The 22334-nt window shown below is 45.1% G+C and overlaps 1 protein-coding gene across 1 annotated transcript in view; it reads left to right on the forward strand.

Moving 5' to 3' along the window:
- The window catches only part of LOC308399561 (glypican-1-like), a 50872-nt gene that overhangs the window by 23148 nt on the left and 5390 nt on the right, over positions 1 to 22334 (forward strand). The window contains exons 2-8 of the mRNA XM_080886899.1: positions 15195 to 15353; positions 16880 to 17097; positions 17362 to 17535; positions 19215 to 19380; positions 19510 to 19640; positions 20191 to 20328; positions 20557 to 20687. Coding sequence (XP_080743025.1) covers positions 15195 to 15353; positions 16880 to 17097; positions 17362 to 17535; positions 19215 to 19380; positions 19510 to 19640; positions 20191 to 20328; positions 20557 to 20687 — 1117 coding nt within the window. The remainder of the gene's footprint in view (positions 1 to 15194; positions 15354 to 16879; positions 17098 to 17361; positions 17536 to 19214; positions 19381 to 19509; positions 19641 to 20190; positions 20329 to 20556; positions 20688 to 22334) is intronic.

Genomic DNA, 22334 nt, shown 5'->3' on the forward strand with positions numbered 1-22334 from the left:
TAGAAATGCAGGTTATAAGGCAAATGCATTGTATAATTCTTACATGCTTGAAAGTCATTATATGGGAACACCACCTGACTTCTGCCAATCTTCAGGAGCAGTTCTCCAGGTTTCTAGCACGACATTTAAAGCTTTTCCTTGGATGTTGGAGGAGGCCACTAGAGGAGGTTGATCTGATATCCTCGTGTTGGTGTTGTTCCCAGATCATCATACTAAATGTTGTTCCAGGATCAACATTGCAAGTGACCAATCAGAATGTTGTGACATCATACTTTTGCGACTTCGGGAAAAAACGTCGTAAAACAAAAAACTGTACTAAAGCTGCGTGAAACCGCCTCTGTCCGCTGATCAACGGACCCTAACCCTAACCGTAACCCTTTAATAAACAGTAAGCAGAATTGATATTGTCCTTGCAACATTGGAATTTCATAAATGCACGAATGGCTTGGCGCGCAAAAGAATAACGTCACAACAATGTGATTGGTCACTTGCAATGTTGAACCTGGAACAACATTTTCATGATGGTCTGGGAACAACACCAACACGAGGATATCAGATCATCCTCTAGAGGAGGCCAGTCCAAACTGAAAATGAGAGCATCAAAACTGCTGATGGTTTAAAGTTCAGCCCAGAAATTTATGTCAGTTTACAAGTTTGAGTTCATTTCATGTCTTTTTAAGGATAGAAGCAATCATAACAAAACCTGCCTCTTATAGACATCCGACAATCCTCCCTGTTGAGCAAGCACTTGGCTACAGGTGGGAGGAAAAGCTTGGTTTTTATTAGAAGGAAATCCCAGACAGGACCAGACTCAGCACGGGCCACAGCTGCCTAGACTGGTTGAGGTGAAAGGAGAGCAGAGATATGAAGTGCGAGCACTGAGAAACAAGAAAACAAACACTGAGCAGACTGGTGGGGCTCCTGAGCCAAACGTGTGCAGCGCTGTTTGTACTTTGTCTGATCATCAAACTTCTTCTTTTTAGACACATTTTACAAAAGAGATTGCAAACTGATTTATCAAGAACGGCTACTTTCAGACTTATTGTTTTGTTTTTGTTTTGAACAGGCAGCTGTGATGCACCACCCTAGGAGCGCTGTCATATTTTACTCCTTCAGCAGCTGAAACAGTCTGACGTATAGGCTCACATCTGGAAACTAGTCATCTGAGATACTTTAGTTATGGTTTATAGTGTGCTGATTCAGCTCGAGCGCATTCTGCCTGACCTCAGAGAAATATTATTGTGCAGTGTTGGTGCAGGTTACGTGATGGAGTACGTTTGCCGTGGCCGAGGGCGTAATTAGATTTACACGTCTCATTTAACCTGCTAGATGCCTCCACGGTCTCGAATATTGGAAGCATCTCATGAGTTTTTCAAGTAAAGCAAAATGGATATTGTAATTGTCACGGTGCAAAAAAATGGTCTTTTAATTAGGTAAAATTAAAGAAAGTGCACACTAAACAACTTTTAACCAGCTCAGCAAAGTTCATTTAGGTGCTTAATTATGATTAAAGATACGATTACAGAGTGGGTTTAGGGCTGCAGTGTGATGTTTTCACAGAAATGCTATAATAGCTTTGTAAGCAGTTGTGTGTGTGTGTGTGTGTGTGTGTGTGTGTGTGTGTGTGTGTGTGTGTGTGTGCTAGAAAGACACAAGATTATCCTCTATGTATGTTCCATTTAGAGTAACCTACAACCTCAGGGTGTTATGTCTGTATGAGTAACATCAAATGTCTCCCACCTTTGTCTGTGCGTGCATGTGTGTGTGTATGTGTGTGTGTGCTTGCATGGTTTAGATTAATAAAGGCTTATAATCTACATCTAATTTTAATAACTGGTGCATGTATTTATGAAATGCATTAACCTGATCTTCTTAATCGTGTGTCTGGTGACCTTGATCCACCTAATGATGGCCTCAAGGGGACAAGAGCGGGTTTGTGTGTGCGCATGCATGTGTGGGTGCCTGTGTGTTTGCACGGTATGTTTGTAACAGTTTTCCTGGACATTGCTAGATTTTTGTGGTCCATGTGATTATTACTTGTTCTGATGAAGTTTTCGGAGCTTTGATGTTCATCTTAAGCGTAATGTGTGTATTCTTATTGTTAGCATTGTGCTAAGCAAGTGTATTTGTGGGTATATAGGAGTCAGATTGGTTCCTTATTTTGGCCAGGCCAGTGTTTTTTAATATTAAGAGACTTACATTGGCTGGTTTATTTACAAATTTAAAAATTCACTTGGAAAAGCTTTTTTTAAAGGTGAATAAAGGTCCTATAACTTCCTTTTTTCCTGTATTTATGTAATTGTGGTTGTCATTGCAGCACGGTCCAAAAACGTATTAATTTATTTTTGCAGTCATTATTTTATTGAGCTCATAATGGAGAACAATGATTAGGCTGGAATGAGTTTAAAAAAATCTATCTGGGATGAGCTTAGCCAAGCGTAAAGTCTGAAGGGAAAACAGCCCTCCAGCCACTTTAAGCACACATCTCATGTATTCAGTATAAAGAATGGTGTCGAGCTATGCTTTGAGAAATAGCCTGTTTTGTTTTATTTTTTCTCTTTTGACTGTGGCTGTGTTTGCTTTCTTTTCTAAACACGTATCTGTAGTAACAGTCATGTCACCACATTGATTTCCGCGTTGAAGCCCATGTTGATCTTATTGTGTCTAAGTGAACATTGTTTATGGAAGCTTATTTAAAGAATGCCAGACAAACCTAAGTCAAAATTTTGAATTAGTCTCTCAAAATTTCAGGTTATTACTAAGTAACTAGAAACTCCGACCAATGGTGATAGATACACAAAAGGACAAAAACAGACAAAAAGCATCCTCCAGGGGGTAAAGCGGTAAAACAACAAGAACATCGTCACAGACAGACACCCACACCAGCTCTTGGTGACTCTTTTAGTTATTGAGGGATGCCTAGCAAGGTCATCCATTCTGTAGATTTCCACTCTGTAGTCTGCCTCGTCATGTGTTCTGAAAATCCGGTATTTTCGAGTTTTCCCCTCAGCAGGTCACTCTGACCTGCAGATTCATGCATCAGCTTTGCAGCCGGCCTGAGTGCCATCTATCAGCCTGCATCAGCCCAGATCCCTCATGTATCAGGCCCAGGTGCCGTCGGTCTCCCACTATGCACAAAGAAAAACTTTTGGACATGGAAGAGACACAGCACGCAGCATATACACATATTCAGCTTAGGAGGATACTCAAACCTTATTATATTGGTCGTTCGTGCTCAAATAACAATACTGTATGTTTGTACTCCAAGAATATATGTGGTATTATATAAAGTTTAAAAAAAGTATCTTCTAGGGTGAATCTATGTAATATTCCCATGTATTAAACACTCCAGTGTCAATTACTACCTGGTGTTGTACTTTGGTGTACTTTGAGTAACATAACTTGAAATTTCAAGTTATTAGGTCACAATTTTAACCTATTAACACGAAGATTACAGAATGAAAAGAAACATTCAGGGATGCAAGCAGGGTTATACGAAGCTTGGTTAGCATAGTTTGAATTAACCAATGGATGCAGCTACCGTGACGTCACAGATCAATTTCTGAAGTGTATTTTTACCATTTTGAAGCCTTGAGAGGAGAGTGGAAATCAGGTATTTGTTTGTGAAAACCTGCTGTTGGCTGCAGCACTGAGGCACAACTTTTACTTTCCGGCTCCTCGTCACGGTTTCACCACTCGCCATTTAAACAGTGGCAATATCCTATCCTGTTTTAGCAGTCCTTTTTCCTTTTGACTCCCAACAACCACTCTTCTCTTGAGACTAGTGGTTGCAGACAGGTCTCCTGAGTGCCAGAGGCTTTATTCACTTGACCCTGCATTTCCACCGTGGTTGTCACACATAAAAATGGCAGACAAGCTAACGTCAGATTTCTGAAAAACCTCATTAGATTTACTGCACTGCCGTCTTGGCTTTGCCTAACTTGTATACTTTCATTGGGGGAGCCAGCCTCGAGTGGCTTCTCAAACAACTGCTGGTTTTGGTACGTTCACCTTTTCAGTTTCTGCTTTTGAACTCTTTCCCATAAAGGTCGCTAACAAGTATGTTTGATGAAATGTCAAACATTAATAGACTTTGATTAAAAATATAGTTGTTTCTGATGATGATTGTAGTCACAGAGTCTTAGTAGAAAATCAAGTCTGATTAGGACTTTACTTTGAATAGAGTAGATCTAAGATAAGTGGTGATCGGGTCAATTTAAAGCAGTCCACTTGAGCTCTAATTAGCTACTTCAGCTGAAAGCTCATCAAATATTCTGTTGCAGAGGGAAAATATATATAACGACTTTTTCAAACCACGTACATTCCCCAGTAAGAATTGATTTAGAATCAGTAAAAGAGTGGTTTCTGCACCATGCAGGAGATGATAAACACCTTATGGAGCAAAATAAATAAATAAAAATCTTCCCATGAACATAAAAATGTATTTTACCGCAGGGCAAATACCAATTACGTTACTATACCCAGAGGCTGAACCGATATTGTCACGGCTGGCGGAGGGAGCCGTGTGGTGTGGAGGAAAAGGAGGACCCAAGATGCAGCAAACTGATGATACGAGTGATGTTTTATTTACAAAGGTGGTGGTGACAAAAACAGGCAACGAGGTATGAGTACTTTACAAACGGAAACCTAAACTGGGAGAAACTAAGTGACAAACCTGAGACCATACAAAAGGGGTGCGGGGCAGAGAGCCGCAGAGACAGGAACACCATAGAACGCAGAGGTAGACGGATGAATGCAGACGAGCCGACAACAGGCAGGAGAACACACAGGGCTTAAATACACACCAGTAATCAGGGGATGAGGGACAGGAGGGCAACACAGCTGGGAGAAATCAGAACTGACGGGACAGGGGAAATGTAAACTGAACACACTCACATCAGACAGAGACCTTCACAATAAAACAGGAAACTCAGACACGGGGAACCAAACAAGACACAGATCTAAACAGACAGCTTCACGAACAGATGGGGTGACACCATAGACAGACAGATACAGATGCAGACTCAGAGGCAGACCGAATATAACACAGAACTAAAACAATCATCATCATCATCATCATCATCTGGAAAATGATAACAAACTAAAAGCGCTGGGTCACCGACCCAGGACCATGACAGTACCCCCCCCGCAAGGGCTGGCCCCAGACAGCCCAAAACAAAAACAGACGACCAACCCAGGGCGGGTGGCGGGGGACCAGGACGGAGGGACCAACACCAAAAAAAAAACCAAAAAAAAAAAAAACTCCAGTGACCCTAAAGAATTGACCAAAACACAACACACACTGGAGTCCCCGAACAGGGTCCCAAAATATAGTTCAGGAGGCCGGCCCGGCGGCTGACAACTCAGGAGCCTAGAATAGTTCATCTCCGGGGGCCGACCATGCGGAAGGCAGTGGCGGCGACGGGGAAACCGTTCAGGCGGCCGACCGTGCGGACAGCAACGGCGGCGCGAATGCAGGTCTGGGGGCCGACCGTGCAGACGGCAACGGCGGCGTGTAGGAGGTCGTCCACGCGGCAGGCGGGGGTGGCAACAGAAGTCCGGAGGGCGGCCACGGTGGTGATGATGCCCAACAAGCGGCCTGGCAGACGACCGATGATGTGAAGGTGGTAGTAGGGGAACCGAAGGCTGGTTGGACCAGGCGAGGCTGAAGCCGATGCGGAGGCTGGACCGGGCGAGGCTGGACCGGGCGAGGCTGAGGATGAAGAGGCTGAGGATGAAGAGGCTGAGGCCGGACGAGGCTGAGGATGAAGAGGCTGAGGCCGGACGAGGCTGAGGATGAAGAGGCTGAGGCCGGACGAGGCTGAGGATGAAGAGGCTGAGGCCGGACGAGGCTGAGGATGAAGACGCGGAGGCCGGACGAGGCTGAGGATGAAGACGCGGAGGCCGGACGAGGCTGAGGATGAAGACGCGGAGGCCGGACGAGGCTGAGGATGAAGACGCGGAGGCCGGACGAGGCTGAGGATGAAGACGCGGAGGCCGGACCAGGCGAGGATGAAGACACGGAGGCCGGACCAGGCGAGGATGAAGACACGGAGGCCGGACCAGACGAGGATGACGGCAGCGGGACGGCTGCAAAACCTGACGGCAGCGATGCTGCAGGAGGTGATGTGGAGATGTGCTGGCTGGGTCCTCCAGGACCGTCAGCTAACGAGGCGTGGTGCTGGGTGGGCTCCTCGGGCCCTCCAGCAGACGGCACTTGAGGCTGGCTGGGTTCTCCAGAACCCCCAGCAGACGAAACTTGAGGCTGGACGGGCTCCTCGGGCCCTCCAGCTGACGAGGCGGGAGGCTGGACGGGCTCTTCGGGCCCTCCAGCGAGAACAGTCTCAGGACCAGTGGGCACAGGGGCCCCTGGAACACACGGGACAAAACCAGCAGGCGCACGGGCCTCTGGCAGGCACGCAACAGAACCAGCAGGCGCACGGGCCTCTGGCAGGAACAGGTCAGAACCAGCAGGCGCACGGGCCTCTGGCAGGAACAGGTCAGAACCAGCAGGCGCACGGGCCTCTGGCGAACACAAAGCGGACTGCGGCTGCACAGAGCAGTGACTCAGCTCAGGCAGCAACAGCCGGATGCAGTCCTCAGCTGGCTTCTTGACCTCCAGGGGTCCAGAGTCGGCTGGGGGCTGGAACCCAGCCTCTGGGGAGGCCCTGGAGTGCGTCACAGTCTCTGTACTGGCCAGCTGTTGGGGACTGATTACTGCGTTATGTGGCGTGTCTCTCTGCTGGACATGAACAGGTGAAAAACAGTGCTTTTTGGGTTGGATGGACTCTACCAACTGAGCTATTGACTGGGCTATGGACTGTAACATAGTGTCTAATGAATCTGACTGTGACTGTAACTGGGCTATGGGTAGTGAGGCTGAATGTGATGGAGGTGGCGACTGAGCGGCTAACTGAGCTAGTGGCTGCTGGGCAGCTAACTGAGCTACCGGCGGGGCAGCTGACTCAAAAAACACAGCCCCGGAACAAACAGTCACACAGTCCAAAACAGAAAAAGGGTCCTTCTCACTCACCACAGCCGGCAGTTCCGAAGTCCTAATCTCCGGCTGTGGGGTGACGCGCCGATGGCGCGATCGTCGCTTCCTCCCGGGCAAAACCTCCGGCGGGCCGGGCAAAACCTCCGGCGGGCCGGGCAAAACCTCCGGCGGGCCGGGCAAAACCTCCGGCGGGCCGGGCAAAACCTCCGGCGGGCCGGGCAAAACCTCCGGCGGGCTGGGTTGGGAAGCGGTAGCGGCTGGAGGGCGAAGGTGCAGCTCATGAAGGAGGAAGTCTTGTGCTAGCGGGTGAAGCGAGTCCAGCAGCCAGGAGTGGGCAGAGATTAGCTGCTGTATCCTGGCTTCTACCGCGCGGTGAAACCCTTCCCCCTCGTGCTCGAGCCACAAGTTGACCAACCTTGAAACAGTGTCAATTAATTCCTCCCGAAACTCCTGGGAAGGTGCGGATGCTGCTGGGTCCATGTTGGTCGGCTCGTACTGTCACGGCTGGCGGAGGGAGCCGTGTGGTGTGGAGGAAAAGGAGGACCCAAGATGCAGCAAACTGATGATACGAGTGATGTTTTATTTACAAAGGTGGTGGTGACAAAAACAGGCAACGAGGTATGAGTACTTTACAAACGGAAACCTAAACTGGGAGAAACTAAGTGACAAACCTGAGACCATACAAAAGGGGTGCGGGGCAGAGACAGGAACACCATAGAACGCAGAGGTAGACGGATGAATGCAGACGAGCCGACAACAGGCAGGAGAACACACAGGGCTTAAATACACACCAGTAATCAGGGGATGAGGGACAGGAGGGCAACACAGCTGGGAGAAATCAGAACTGACGGGACAGGGGAAATGTAAACTGAACACACTCACATCAGACAGAGACCTTCACAATAAAACAGGAAACTCAGACACGGGGAACCAAACAAGACACAGATCTAAACAGACAGCTTCACGAACAGATGGGGTGACACCATAGACAGACAGATACAGATGCAGACTCAGAGGCAGACCGAATATAACACAGAACTAAAACAATCATCATCATCATCTGGAAAATGATAACAAACTAAAAGCGCTGGGTCACCGACCCAGGACCATGACAGATATGTTTTGCTGTGTCTGATACAAACCAGCAGCATGCCACCAGAACACTGACAGCGCAGCATTCGAGGGAGATTAATTAATGTGTACTTAAGTGACAAACTGAGATAAACAGACAGCTGCTGTCAAGTATTTAAATAAACTGCTGCTTCAACAATTTGTCTTTGATTAAATGTGAGTGCTGCCAAAGTAGGAATGGTGGCTTGTCTTATTCAAAGTTTGCTTGTATTGAAGTTTAATTTGAGTTTCAGTTTACTCAAAAGAGGACTGAGCGTAGTCTCACTTTACAGCCAGTCCTCTGCCCCGTGTCACCCCCATAATCATAATACCCTTCCTGTTGCAGACTGGGCTTGATTTGGGCCTTTTATCCCTGCCTGGATGACTCTCTGTTTGCCCGCAGAGCGATGCAGGTAATCTGTGCTGAGGTTTGCTCGCTTGTCGAGACGAGCTCAGGTATGTCGGGGCTATCCCAAGGAATTCAGGGGGTGGGGAGATGAAACAGCGAGGGTGTGATGCAGAGAAGAAAGTCACAGGCGTATGTTTTTGATGGGAAAAGGAAATGAATGCGGTCTCTTTGGCAACCAGTGTAAGCTGTCTGAAGGCAAAACTAAAAAGAAGGTTTGAATTAAATGGATTTGCTAATGATGAAGTGCAAAATACCCTGCAGCACAACCAGGTTCTATAATGCAGCACTTAGCTCCAGGAGGGCTGTGGGAGTCTGTGATCTCTACTTGGCATTAAAGGAATTTTTCCTCATAAATATCACATCATGCATTTCCACATAATCAATACCAAAGTATTTACCTCCTCGGGATTCACGCCAACCTCATGAGGTGAAAAACGTGTTCCTCCAATAAAAAACAGGATAATCTGTATTTAAATGGATTTTGCTTTCATTGCATTCTTTGATCCTTGATCGCCAACTTTACTCAAACCATACTCTACTTACACGTGGAGATTATTGAAAACAAGTTGATTTTTCAACAAACTTTTATATCGATGCATATCAGAAAATATATAGTATATCTGTGAGCAGTCAGCCAGTATACTGGCCAAATAATTCATGTTGATCACAAATACCAGTGCCCACATCCAACAGGCAAACTACAGAAAGATGTTCAGTTTGTGCACAACATCAAGTTGCCGCAGTAACTCATTCACTGCCGATCAGCTCTCCTGCAGTGTCGCATGTGTTTAGCCAACACTTACGTAGTAATTTTCAGGGGGATGCAGTCTGGTTAATTTTTTTAAAGATTGTTGGCAATGGCTTTGAATCATGCATGCACCTGAGAAACCACCCATCTGGAGTGTTCATCACCACGAGCAGCTGATAAATATTAACAGGGATAGCGCCATGGTAAAGACTGCGGCGGCATGTTTTCACAGGGTTGCGTTAAGCTCAGCTGCCTTTTACGTCACAGCTGCTCTTTTGAAAACTTTAAATGAATTAAAAACACCAAACAAGTGGGTAGTGCTCTGCACGTGTATAACTTAGTGCGTGTGTGTGTGATTCTGCAGTCTTGTACAGTAATTATTCTGTTTTTTTTGTGATGACCAGTTTCCATTTTAGACGTTAAGAGTAAAAACAGGTTTTGCTGCTGTTGTTGTTTTTCCATCCTTGGCATCTTTGAAGGTTAAAGCTTGAGTTTACTTAGCTTAAGTAATAGTTTCTCACTGCTTCCTAGGTGACTCATCTGTTTTGGATACATAACCAAGGGCAGTGGTGAACTTGATTATTATACAACAAAATCAGAAACCTCACTGAGTTTGCCTCCTTCGAGTCCTATTCTCTCCCCTGTGCATGTTTGATCTCCTCTGTGCTCCTTTAACTTGATCTTCATTTTGAGGATACCTTTTGTATATATTGTACATATCTGACCAGTTCAGTGCACCTAGTGGCACCAAGCACTGTTCTGGTTGTTGTCCTTGACTTTTTAGTAGAATTCTATGAAGGCGGGTTTCACTCTGGGGATGAGTTTATGGTGCGAAACCCCAAAATAACAAGTGTAGTTCTGTTTATGCTCCATACCTGGCACCGTTGGGCTTGGAACTGTTGAAAACTGCTGGAAACTGCTCAGTCACAGCTGGTTATTGCTGCTGAAACCCTACACTAGAGATAAAATTAAACAAACAGTGGATTCACAGTGAATATGCAGATTTGAACAGTTGAGTTTTGAGTTGGGATTTAAACTGGGGGAGAGAACCAATGTTTCTTATTTCTGGTGGTAGAGAGTTCCACAGCCTGGGAGCAGAGCAGCTGAAAGCTCTGCTTCCCATGGTGGTGAGGCGGAAGGAAGGTACAGCAAGCTGGATAGAAGAAGAAGATCGAAGTGAACGGGCAGAACAGGTAGTGGTTAACAGGTCAGAAAGGTAAGGAGGAGCGAGGTTATGAATGGCCTTGAAGGTGAGCAGAAGAGGTTTGAATATTATCTGGAATTTCACAAGAAGCCAGTGAAGTTCCTGAAGAACAGGGGTCATGTGCTGGTAGGAGGGGGTTCTGGTGATAATGCGAGCAGCAGAGTTCTGAACCAGTTGAAGCTTATGGAGGGATTTTTGGGGGAGACCATGGGACGTAACAAGACTGTGGACAAGAATGGACTGGGTGTCATCAGCAAAACAGTGAAACTGAAGATCAAATTTGCAGAAAATGGTACCTAGAGGGAGGATGTATATTATGAAGAGAAGAGGGCCTAAAACTGAGCCTTGAGGTACACCAGAGGTGACGGGGAATAGACGAGAGCGGAATGATCTTAGTTGAATAAACTGGGAACGGTCGAGGAGATATGATTGAAACCAGGCGAGGGGTGTGTCAGAGATGCCGAGAGAGGAAAGTCTGTTTAGAAGTACAGAGTGAGAAATGGTGTCAAAGGGTGAGCTCAGATCTAAAAGGACGAGAATGGTGAGAAGACCAGAGTCAGCTCCGATTAGAAGATCGTTAGTGACTTTAAGTAAAGCATGTGACATGAGCGAAAACCAGATTGAAATCTCTCATAGATTATTAACCAGGTGTAAATGAAGTTGAGCTGCAACCACTTTTTCGAGTATTTTAGAAATGAAGGGTAGATTGGAAATCGGACAGAGGTTGTTACAGTTGTTAGGATCTAAAGAAGGGTGTGCTCATATAGACGACCAGGGGTAAAGCTAAGCCAGAAGTGAGAGATCAGCCAAAGTATTTATTTGTTTAGAGAGGTTCCTGGATATCTATTTTAGTTGAACCCTGTGAAAAAAAGAGAAGAATACTGGCATCTACCCTAGTGTGCAAATGCAGTGGTTGATATGCCAGCGCATGAGACCAGAGACGCTCCGCAAAGATGGGTTGAGTCCAAAGCAAACTTCATTTGAGGCAAAAATATTTCAGGAAGCTGCAGGTTTTAGGGATAAAAGTTAGGAAGTTTAAGACGTAGCTCAGAACAAAGGATTCACTTGTTAAACTCTGTCTGCAACCCCCACCCCCCACACACCTATTTGACATGACAATTGAAGGGCTCACATGTTTTATAACCTTCTAAAGCCATTAATACAACACATCTCGCTGCATACTTTAGCAATTCAGGAAATTTTTGCCTTTATACCTGATTGAATACCACAAATGTGGCCAATTCAAACGAAACCCAGCTAGGGTTGGGTAGCTGTTAACCTTGAGGCATGAAGCATTTTAAACAGTTGGGTGTAAATTTTACTATCAAATGCTTGAAAAAGTAGCACCCATGAATGATTTCTACCTGTCCAATCAGAGACAAATCTGCAGAGCTGTGTGGAAAATTGGCCAAACTGATCGTATAATATCAAACTGTATATTTGACTAAATATGTGATTGAATGTTTGGAACAACTGGCAGTGAGGCTGTAATTACGGCGCACAAAGATGAGGATTCAGTGATTATCGCCGGAAATCAGATTGAAAGGACTGTGGGCGTCGTGAAAATTCACAGCTTAAGTGTGAGGATGTGATTAGTGTTCTTTTTAAGAGCTTCTTCCAACGTGAGTTAATGATGAGGCTCGCCGCTCAGTGAAGAAGCAGGTGTGACTGGTAGATTTTTTTGAAAGCTCAGATGAGTGAAGCGTCTCATCTCAGACCTACACTTGACACTAAAGACCGAATGAAAGAGAATATCTCGGTGTTAGAGCTGATGGGCGTGTGACGGGTTTAACGCCGTGACTCTGTGCAAGGCAGTGAAACAAACATTATTCCAAATATCAAAAGCAGGATGTGAGAAACGAAGCAAGGTGATACAAAAGTCCTATTTCCTGCAATCCAGATGCCACCATTTATCTCGCTCTCGGTTATCGGTTAACACACACACACACAGAGTCACACACACACACACACACACACACACACACACACACACACACACACACACACACACACACACACACACACACACATAACAACACACACACACACACACCACCCAGTGCCAATGAAAGATTCATGGAGCAGTGATGATGAAGGCATCTCCCCTTCTGCTCCACTTACTGCAGTGGACACACACACACGCACACACACACACACGCGCGCGCACCCACACCAACAGACCTGCACACACACACCCGATTCCCGAAACTGTTAAGAAGGCAGAGAGCAGTGATGCACATAGCCTTGGGGTACTTACTCACCCTTAACCCTTCCAGACGTAGCCACATAAACACCCACACACACACACACACAAATCCTGAAGGCAACCAGTCCATGCTGCAGACTGCTTTTGAGACTTTGTGAATGTTTATTTGTGTATGTGGGGAAAAGAATATTCAATTTTTTTCAGTTTCTGGGAATCCCCATGAGACCAGAGACAAAAAAATAATAAAATGCTGAAGGCGGTACATTTTCACATTTTGATTCTGCATTTCTGTGATGTTTGAATGTCATGATCAGACAACGACCGAATTATTCGTTTTAAATGGAATGAAAATGTAATTCTTTTAAAAATATTTCCCAAAAGTTTTCAAACAGAGCAAGGAATTTTTAACACAGCTTTTCCAAACAGCCTAGTTTTATTCTGGATGCTCAAATTATTTTACTTTGCAGACAGAAACCAAATTATTTCAGAAAAAATAAAATACCAGGGTCAAAGCATAGCTGGATAACAGCCTGGAGTCGGTGGTTGTAGTTTTCAATAAGTCTCACACACATCTCCTGAGAAATCCCAGCCCGGTTTTCTTTGACGAATCTGCCTAGCTCCTCCAGATTCGATGGTTTGTGGCATATACCTTGGTCTTCAGTTCAGCCCACAGATTTTCAGTGGAATTCAAGTCAGGGCCGGTACATCCCAGTCAATCAATGTTCATTTTGGTCTTCGGGAGGTAGTTCTTCTCCAGGAGCGACGCATGTTCTGTATTCTTGTCGCGTTGGAAGACAAAGCGATGACCCGGACCCAGTTTTTGCCAAAGGATGCGCTTCCAGTATGGATAATCTTTCCAGACTTCAGCCTGGCTTGAACGTGTCACTTTTGTGGGAGTTTTTCTTGGTCTCCAACCTCTCTTCTTCGCGACTTTCCCATCTTGGTAAACACGTCTCTCACTAGTTTTCTTTAGCTAGTCTTTGAACTCTTTTGCTTCCATCCTCTGTCAGGCTTGTTCTGTGTTGTGTGTCTCTCTGAATGTCTTGATGATACTTCTGACTCCAGTTTTTACAACTTGGAATTGTTGTGATAGCTTTATCCTTAAATATAACTATATCCGTCTTCTGCTTTGTGAGCATCAACAATTCTTTTAGCCTAAATGGATTTCTTTTGCTTTTGGCATGATGATTTCTCAAGTGACAGCTCAAACTGTTGCTGAGGTTTTTAGAAGATAACCCTCAGTTTTAGCATTACAATGGAAAAGAACGCATCACTGCACAGCAGTGGTTTCTGCTATGGCTAAATATTATAAGGTCCATTATCAGAGGGCTGATAATATCGACCTTGGTAATTTTTGTTTCTGTTAAATAAATAATATTGTTTGCAAACAGATGAATGAATATGAATGAATATGTTTAGTAATGCTAAATGCAATATGGGCTCCAACGAGGGACTTTTACAAAACGATTACAGACTTTAAATCAAGTTTACACACTTCCTCAAAAAGTGCAGACACACAAATATACAGTCCGAGGGGAAAGCAGGGCAAAAAAAGTCATTGTTGGTGCTATATATGAATCAGCTATACTGTATACACTGTAAATAGTGCTCATCTTGTCTGAATGCATAAAACGGTTCCAGCAGTGTCATAAATATTTTATGAGAAGCACCCAAATTCTTTACTCTGGCAAAAACATAGAAAGAGAGTGTCCTGCAGCCAAGTTGTAATTAAGTAGCCAAATATTAGCAGAGCACTACACACAAGGAACACACAGCAGATACAAGTTCATTTCGAAGTTTTCAAATACTAATGCAGCAGTAACTAAAGTGGTCCAACAGCATCTGCATACATGCCAGATCCTGCTAATCATGTGAGACCGGAGGGGTTGGCGAATAAATAGAAACAAAGCATGTTTGTAATACGTTAAGATGTCTGAGATGAGATGAAAGATTTCTGTTGTCTCATTCTGCATCTTATCGGCACAACTACGTAGAGATTAGCCTCATTGTAATTGTAACATCTTGATGTTTGGCAGGTATTAATGTTTTAATCTTTCTGAGGAGGTTAGCAAGTAGTTGTGGAAATACCTGCCAATTACAAAGCAAAGCTACAGCTGATTGGAGCGTGAGTTATTTTGCGCGCATTAATTTAGCAGAATACAATTTTGTCCTCTTTGTAGCTCTAGATTTAGATATATTACAACAGTAGACTCAACGTGCACTCAAATGTTAACCTAAGATGGCGCTAGATGCAAATTCAGGGGGGCCTCATACTGTCCAGCAGTAGCTGACATATTTCAATCTAAGATAAAGTGGTGAACTGACTGTTGCCATCCCGATGAGTGATAATAGAATCGGTTACAGCTCCCGTCTGCACCTCGCTCTTCTTTAAGCCCGGTGTTCGTGGTTGTTCGGGATGGTGGAAAACGGACATGTTCGAAAGCTGACAAGTTCATTTATTAGATAATGTCAATTCAGTTAAGCCCAATTAATTAATTAGTGTCCCTCTCACTGCGTCAGGTGAACATCTGAGGATGTGTCCTCAGGGCCCGACTTGCTGTACCAGCACAATGGAGGAGGACCTGGCCGGTTTGAGCACCAAAGAAACAGAGGGACTGATCAGAGAGGCCGGCAGGTCGCTGCAGGCTGTCTTCAATGGTCTCCACAGGAGCTTTGACAGTAAGTACGGTGTGTGTGTGTGTGTGTGTGTGTGTGTGTGTGTGTGTGTGTGTGTGTGTGTGTGTGTGTGTGTGTGTGTGTGTGTGTTTGTGTGCGAGACACTCATTACTAGCTGAGCTCGATAGCAAAGCTTCAGAAGTGAGCCCAGAGCAGTGTGACATTAGTGTGTTGTGTATCTTTTTGTTTGTTACAAGCTCTGCCCGTGCACACCGCTCAATACTACAGCTGGAGAGGGTGGGTGTGTGTGTCACTGTACAAAAGTGTGCGTGTGTGCGTCAAGGGGACCCCTGACTGGGTGCTATAATGAGAGCGGAGTTAGGCAGAAACAATGAAACACGATAAGCTGATCCCCTCATCTCAGGGGAGACACACACACACACACACACACCCACAAACAGAGGGGTGTCCCCTGGGGCAATGGCTGGTTCAGCTAATGAGCAGTTGACCCACTGAGGAGCCGTGTCTGCAGATCACTGCACATCAGAGGAAGAGAGAGGGATGTAAGGGAGAAAGAAGACTGAGATCTGCCGCTGCTAACACCAGCGAAACAGACGAATGCAACCAGAGAGAAATGTGTCATTAGCGCTGAGAAGAAACAATGTTTCAGGATAAAAATAAATAAAGAGAAAGACAAGTGAGAGCAGGAGGAGGAGGAGGAGGAGGAGAGGACAGTATTATTAGTCTGAAGGCAGCAGGCCACCTCGGTAGCAGTAACGTGGCCGTCCATCTGGATGTTGTTAGAGCAGACTGGCACTGGTACATGGCCTTTGAAGCATGAGGGAAAAGCCCAGACCAGTATACTGCAGAGACAGCTCGCTGACTCCCTCGTTCTCTCCTATGGGCTCTCGCTCGCTTTTTATCCATCTGTCTGCAGAGATAAATTAAACCTAAATAAATCTTAAGTCAAATATTATAAACGAAATGTGCGTGTTGACTGGGCAGTGAAAATAGTTCATCTGCATCGTGGCTGTTTAACAGAAAGGCCGTTAAAACAAAAATGACAAATGACAACGTGTGAGGTGAAAAAAGCCGTTTATAGTAAGAAAGTCGCACTGAAAACTGACGCCTTCCCCTCACCTCTCTAGAGTTTTACAGTCCACCTCGGTTGTTTTTAGAGTTACGGTTCAGCCCCATTACTTTGGCCCTGTCTCAGCAATATAGTCACTAGCTTCCACATGCACAGCCTGGCAGGTGCTCGTTCATCAAAATCCATCTGATAAACTCACTGTAACACTTCCTGCTCAGCACCAGCCTGCAGGTTTGGTATGATATCGGCCAGCTCTTGAATCTAGCTGCTAAAAAACGCCACATGGATTACTCAGCTCAGATGAAGCCAGACACAAATTAAAGGACATTTTTGGAGTGTCTGGAAACAGAAATCCAGATGATTGCTGTTGCTGTGTGTTCACTACACGTATAAATAGGTGTTTGTTTGCTACACTTGATGTGTCGAGCATGTGCATGTAATTCGCCTTGTTGTGGAGTTCTGGTTAAGGTGAGGCTCTTCTTCTCCTTCCCTCCTCCAGTGTATTTCACTGAGCTGCACGGTCGCTCCGAGCGCTCCCTGCAGGAGGTGCTGTCTCCTCTCGGCCCGCTGTACTCCCAGAACAGCCGTCTGTACGGGGATCTCTACACAGACCTGCGTCAGTACTATCGGGGCTCTGCTCTCAACCTGGACGAGAACCTGTCCGAGTTCTGGTCCCGCCTTTTGGAGCGCACATTCAAAGCCTCTGCACCCACAGATGTGAGTAAAGACAAAGTATCCTTTTTTTCAGAGACGCAAAATAAAAAAGGTGTGTAGGGAACTGACTCAGCTGAGAAAATAATGTTACAGCTAATTCCAGTTGGGTCCCCAAGTGTTGGCCAAACTGGAGATTCTTGATGTGGTTTGGGGAATTCCTTTGCCTTTGCTCTTGCTCTGGAAGATCTTGTATTTTTTCTAACAGCGTACCCAGCAACATATTTCATCCGCAGTGTGTCCACTTCCACTGTCACCTCTGTCTCACAGGTCAGCTTATCAGAGGACTACCTTGAGTGTGTTGCTAAGCAACAGGAGACGCTGCGGCCGTTTGGAGACGTCCCTCGAGACATGAAGGCGAAGGTGATCCGGGCGTTTGTCACAGCCAGGTCGTTTGTCCAGGGGCTGTTAGTCAGCGCAGATGTGGTCAGGAAGGTCTCACAGGTGAGCGTGCATGCTTGTAATACTCATTTAGGTGTTGGGATCCTCCCTCTTTGGGGGAGAAATGGCAAGTCCCCGTGAGGTATATAATTAAATATGAGAATGAAGCAAGTAGCAGTTCAGGTTCAGGTTAGGGTAAAGCCACATGAACTCAGTGAAAGGCAAATGATGTCCACTGAAGTCATGGAAACACGAACGTCTGCACACACAGCCTGTGTGTGTGTGTGTGTCCAAGGCCTGCCTGGCGTAGTCCCAGGAAAGCAGAGATGATGGCTGCATGATCGTCACACCCTGGCTGCCAGAGAAAATGTCCCCACCCTACAAATGAGAAACACAAAGATCATCAGAAATGAAGTGTCAGACTCTGCCATGAGAACAAAACTCTCACTTGGAGGGATGACAGCAAATTATGGGTGTGATGATGTTTTTTTGTTTTTTTCCAGCTCTTGCTGCAGTTTTCTCATCTCTCGGGGACGGAGCGCGTCAGATTTGGCTGTTTGTTTTTTGTCTGCGTTTTATGGTTTGCAGCCTCCTCTCTTTTAATGTTTGATTTAGGACACAAAGAACAAGAGCAAGGCATGCCTTCGGTTCATCACTCGTCCCAGATGCCAGTATATCAGCAGTGCATAAATCTTTGTTTTTTTAAAAGCAGGAATTGGGTAGTGTTAAGCCCATTTTCCCAAAACTCGGCATGTTTCTGGTTTCCCGTAGGTTCCATTCATTTCTGATTGATATGAAAATCTGAGCACATTCTTGAAACCTGCTCAAGTTGTGCACTCCATCACAGCACATGTAGCCCACCTCGTTTAGTTTTTGTCAAAACTTCATTAGCAGCGCAGACTTTTAAACACATGAAAGACATTATCGCATGGAAAAATGTGTGACGCAAATGAACGCAGACCTCGCGCTGACAGCGACTGTTTCCACACGAGCAGGTCTCGAGTGTGTGCTGACTGAGCTTCAGAATGCACAGAGATGAATGTGTGAGGGTATGCAAGAGAGCACGGCGCTTATTAAAATCAGACAAACACACCTTTGTGTGCTGTTGTTTCTCTGATTTGAAGCGTCCCACTCTGAGATGTGACAGCAGTCGTGGTGAAGCTGACAACATTTCACGACTTGGGTTCATAATCAGAAGCTGAGAGAGCAGCAGTGTTGTAAAAAGACAGACAGGCAGGGTCATCATTGCCTTCCAGTTGCGCCTGTATTTCATATTATGCTGCGATAGCGCCCTCTACTGTGTGTTTTTTAATTAGTTCCCTCATTGAAAGGACAGGGGAAAGAACTAATTTCTGTTTTTTACTCCTTAGCAATGAAAGACAGAGGGGGGCAGGTTGACAATAGCGTGGGTGGACAACAAACTTTGTGAAATAACGTGAGAAAGAGGCAATATAGGATTTACAAAATAATGCCAGAAGTGCAGCTACTAAAAATCTCAGACAAGTTCAGATCTCAACATCAAGGGTTAGGGTTAGGTCAGAAGGTTTTTTGAAAATCTTGTGAATCCAATAACTAGAGAAGGAAATCACCTGGGATTTCACATTTGCACCACAGGTGTATCTCCTGAGGCGGAGGGGTAGCGCTGGTGACTGCCAATATTTTTTGTTCTGTCTTTTTCCCTGTAAGAAACATAAACTTCCTTCTTTTTGAATGAAACTGACTCTTCCATTCACTCATACCAGGTTTCTCTGAGTCCAGAGTGTGAGAGAGCCTTGATGAAGCTGCTATACTGCCCCCATTGTCGTGGCGTGGCCTCTGCTAAACCGTGCTCCAGCTACTGCGCAAACGTCATGAAGGGCTGCCTGGCCAATCAGGCTGACCTGAACCCTGAGTGGCAGAACCTTATAGGTGAGACACAATGAAAATCTTACTAATCCTCTGAGAATTCACTTAAATAGTTTATTTAACAATTCTGCTAAACAAAAAAATCGAAAAACACTGCCCGGTTAAAGTCGCTGTCCTCACTCCCCTGTTAAGACACGATGATCCAGGTGGCGTCTAGCTTCAGCACAGAGCCCAGCCTCGACGTGGTTCTTTCTTCCATCCCAGTTCGAATCTACGAGGCGGTGCACTACCTGCAGGAAAACATGGATGCTTTTACAGCTAAGGCAAGCTTGTCTGACTCAACACCTATATTAGTTTTTTATCTCCAAATAAACAGCTCATCATCCAAACCTTTTACTTCTGTACTGGTTTTATTCCCATGTTAAGGAACATACAAAGTCATATAAGGACAGAATGGTGGATCCATAGTTTAAACGTTGACACATTAGTTCACACATTTGTGTAACCAGGAGAAACGAATCCCTTTGGGGGTTGCATGGGGAAGGTTGTCTGGCAAATGAAACATACAGCTGCTATGGTGACCCCTTGTGAATAAGGGATCATAAAGAACGTAGCACCATCCAGATAAGTCCGTCAGAAGAATGGAGAGCATTATTAGCTTACATAGTTAGCCACAGATATACTGATAGTGATCTGCTCCTTTAATATATACCGATTAATATACTGTCAGTGCAAAAGGAGCTGAGATTTTCAAATGCTTGTCTGTGGCGCCATCTAGTGGGTGAATTAGATATCACCAATGTAAACTTAGCTAGTAAATACCTCACGGTGTGTGCATCTTTCTATCTGTCTTTGTGTCTTTTGTGCTTGTAGGTGTATCAGACGTGTGGAATGCCAGGAGAGCCAGGAACAGGAAGTCCCACCCCTCATGAACAGAAGAAGAAGAGTGGCTCCTTGACTGCGTCTGAGTACAAACCCTCCCCGACTGCTGGACTCAGACTTGAAATGCAGGTGCATACATCTAAAGTACACCACACCTGTGTGTGGTGTACTTTAAAAATAATGATTACATACTTAACGACAGCAAGCATCAGTGGATTTTCATGGATGTAAGCGCAAACGACCGGCTGAAGAGCTCAGCAGAATTTCTTTTATCGGTGTTTGCATGGCTTTTAAGAGTGAGACTCCATCACTTTATGTATTGTTTATAAAGACTGTTTGCACTCTCTTTGTTGTTAGGTATCGGATCTATCCAGTAAGCTGAGGGAGATGCGTCAGTACTGGATTCAGCTTTCTTTGGCACTATGTGGCAAACTGGCACCTGGAGGCAACAGTCAGGACAAATGCTGGAATGGTATCACTAAAGCCAGGTAGGGGAAAAAAGCAGGAAATATGCGCATTAATGTTGATTTTAAAAAACAAGCCTGAACCTAACCTCTTATATGTTTTTCTCTGTTTACTTATCTATACATCATATAAAGATTATTACTTAACCTCCCTGCATTTATCTTCAGCATTAATGTGGGGCTGTTATTCTCATTTGAAATGTTTTTATTCATGCACTTTGCTAGAGCAGCTTTGTATGATTCACATATCAAAATAATCCCTTAATATAGTACACAGGACCATGGTGCAGCCCCTCAGTTAATCCACACTCTTCTTCCTTTAAGCCAGCTTCTGCAGATTGGTTTTGCCCCCCTCTTAAAGAAAAGATGTGGACAGCAGATGAGTGGAGCTGCTGTGCTCACAACCAGAGCTGTGTGTCTAAGATGAGCATATGACCCTTGTCACCTCTGTCAGAGCTGAGAATAGAAATAAAATGGAGTGTTTCAAGTTAGCTGGAAGTCTGGGCTTTTGGCTTATACAGATGTGATCGCACAGGAGTCTCTGCGGACTATGATGTTTGCAGACGACACTGAAGTGAGAGGTGGAAGAGACTCTGGAGAGTTGGGGGTTTGCACTGGAGAGAAGAGGAATGAAATTCAGAACAATACATGTGTGTGAATGAGAGAGAGAGACAGGTGGAAAGGTGAACATAGAAGGGGTAGAGGTCGTGACAGTAGATGAGTTTAGATACCTGGGTTCAACCATGCAAAGCAGATGGTGCACAAGAGAAGTGAAGAAGAGAGTGCAGGCAGGATAAAGTGGGTGCAGATGAGTATGAGGGCTGATTTGTGACAGAAAGACAGAAGCAAGAGTGAAAGGAAAGGCTTACAAGATGGCAGTGAGACTATCTTGGAAACAGTGAGACTGACAAAAAAACAGGAAGCCGAGCTGCAGGCGGCAGAGCTGAAGATGATTGTGATTTTGATTGTGAACTACCAGGATGGACAAATGAGTACTTCAGAGGGGCATCTCAGTTTGAGGGGTTTGGAGACAAAGTTAGGCTGAGTTAGTCTGGACATGCGCAGATATATCAGACAAATGATGCTGAATATGGAAGTGCCAGGCAAGAGGAAAAGAAGAAGACCACAGAGAAAGTTCAGGGATGTAGTGAAGGAGGACATGCAGAGGGTTGATGTGCCAGTGGAGGATGCTGGGGGTTAGGGTGAGATGAAGGCAAATGATCTGTTGTGGCAACCCCTCAAGCTATCAAGTGAAAGAAGAAGACAAAAGTTCATAGTCTATTTTGTGTGTACTTTTTTCTTTTTAGGTTTTTGTTGTTTTTGACTGCATTCCTTATTCCCACATGCACTTGTTACTGAAAGGCAGGAAGGCAGTTAGACATCCCACCTTCATCCCAACAACAACTGTTGAGTGAAGTTTCATTCCAAAGAGAACGTTTCTTTTTAATACTTAAAAACTGGAAAATGCTTCTAAAGAGAAGAAGCCAAACATCCAGCTTCTGATGAAGCTGCGAGACACAGGCCTCCTCTTCACGTTGAAAGCCATTTGTAGCACCTGTGTCAAAACAAAGCAGGCATCAGTTCCAAGGTGCCGAACTTACATTTCTTCCACATACAGTGATTCCAAATCCCAGCAGAAATCCACATCCTGCGACACAGGTATTCATGGAA

The sequence above is a fragment of the Rhamphochromis sp. 'chilingali' genome (genome assembly GCF_963969265.1).
Source record: "Rhamphochromis sp. 'chilingali' genome assembly, chromosome: 7".
Classification (NCBI taxonomy): Eukaryota; Metazoa; Chordata; class Actinopteri; order Cichliformes; family Cichlidae; genus Rhamphochromis; species Rhamphochromis sp. 'chilingali'.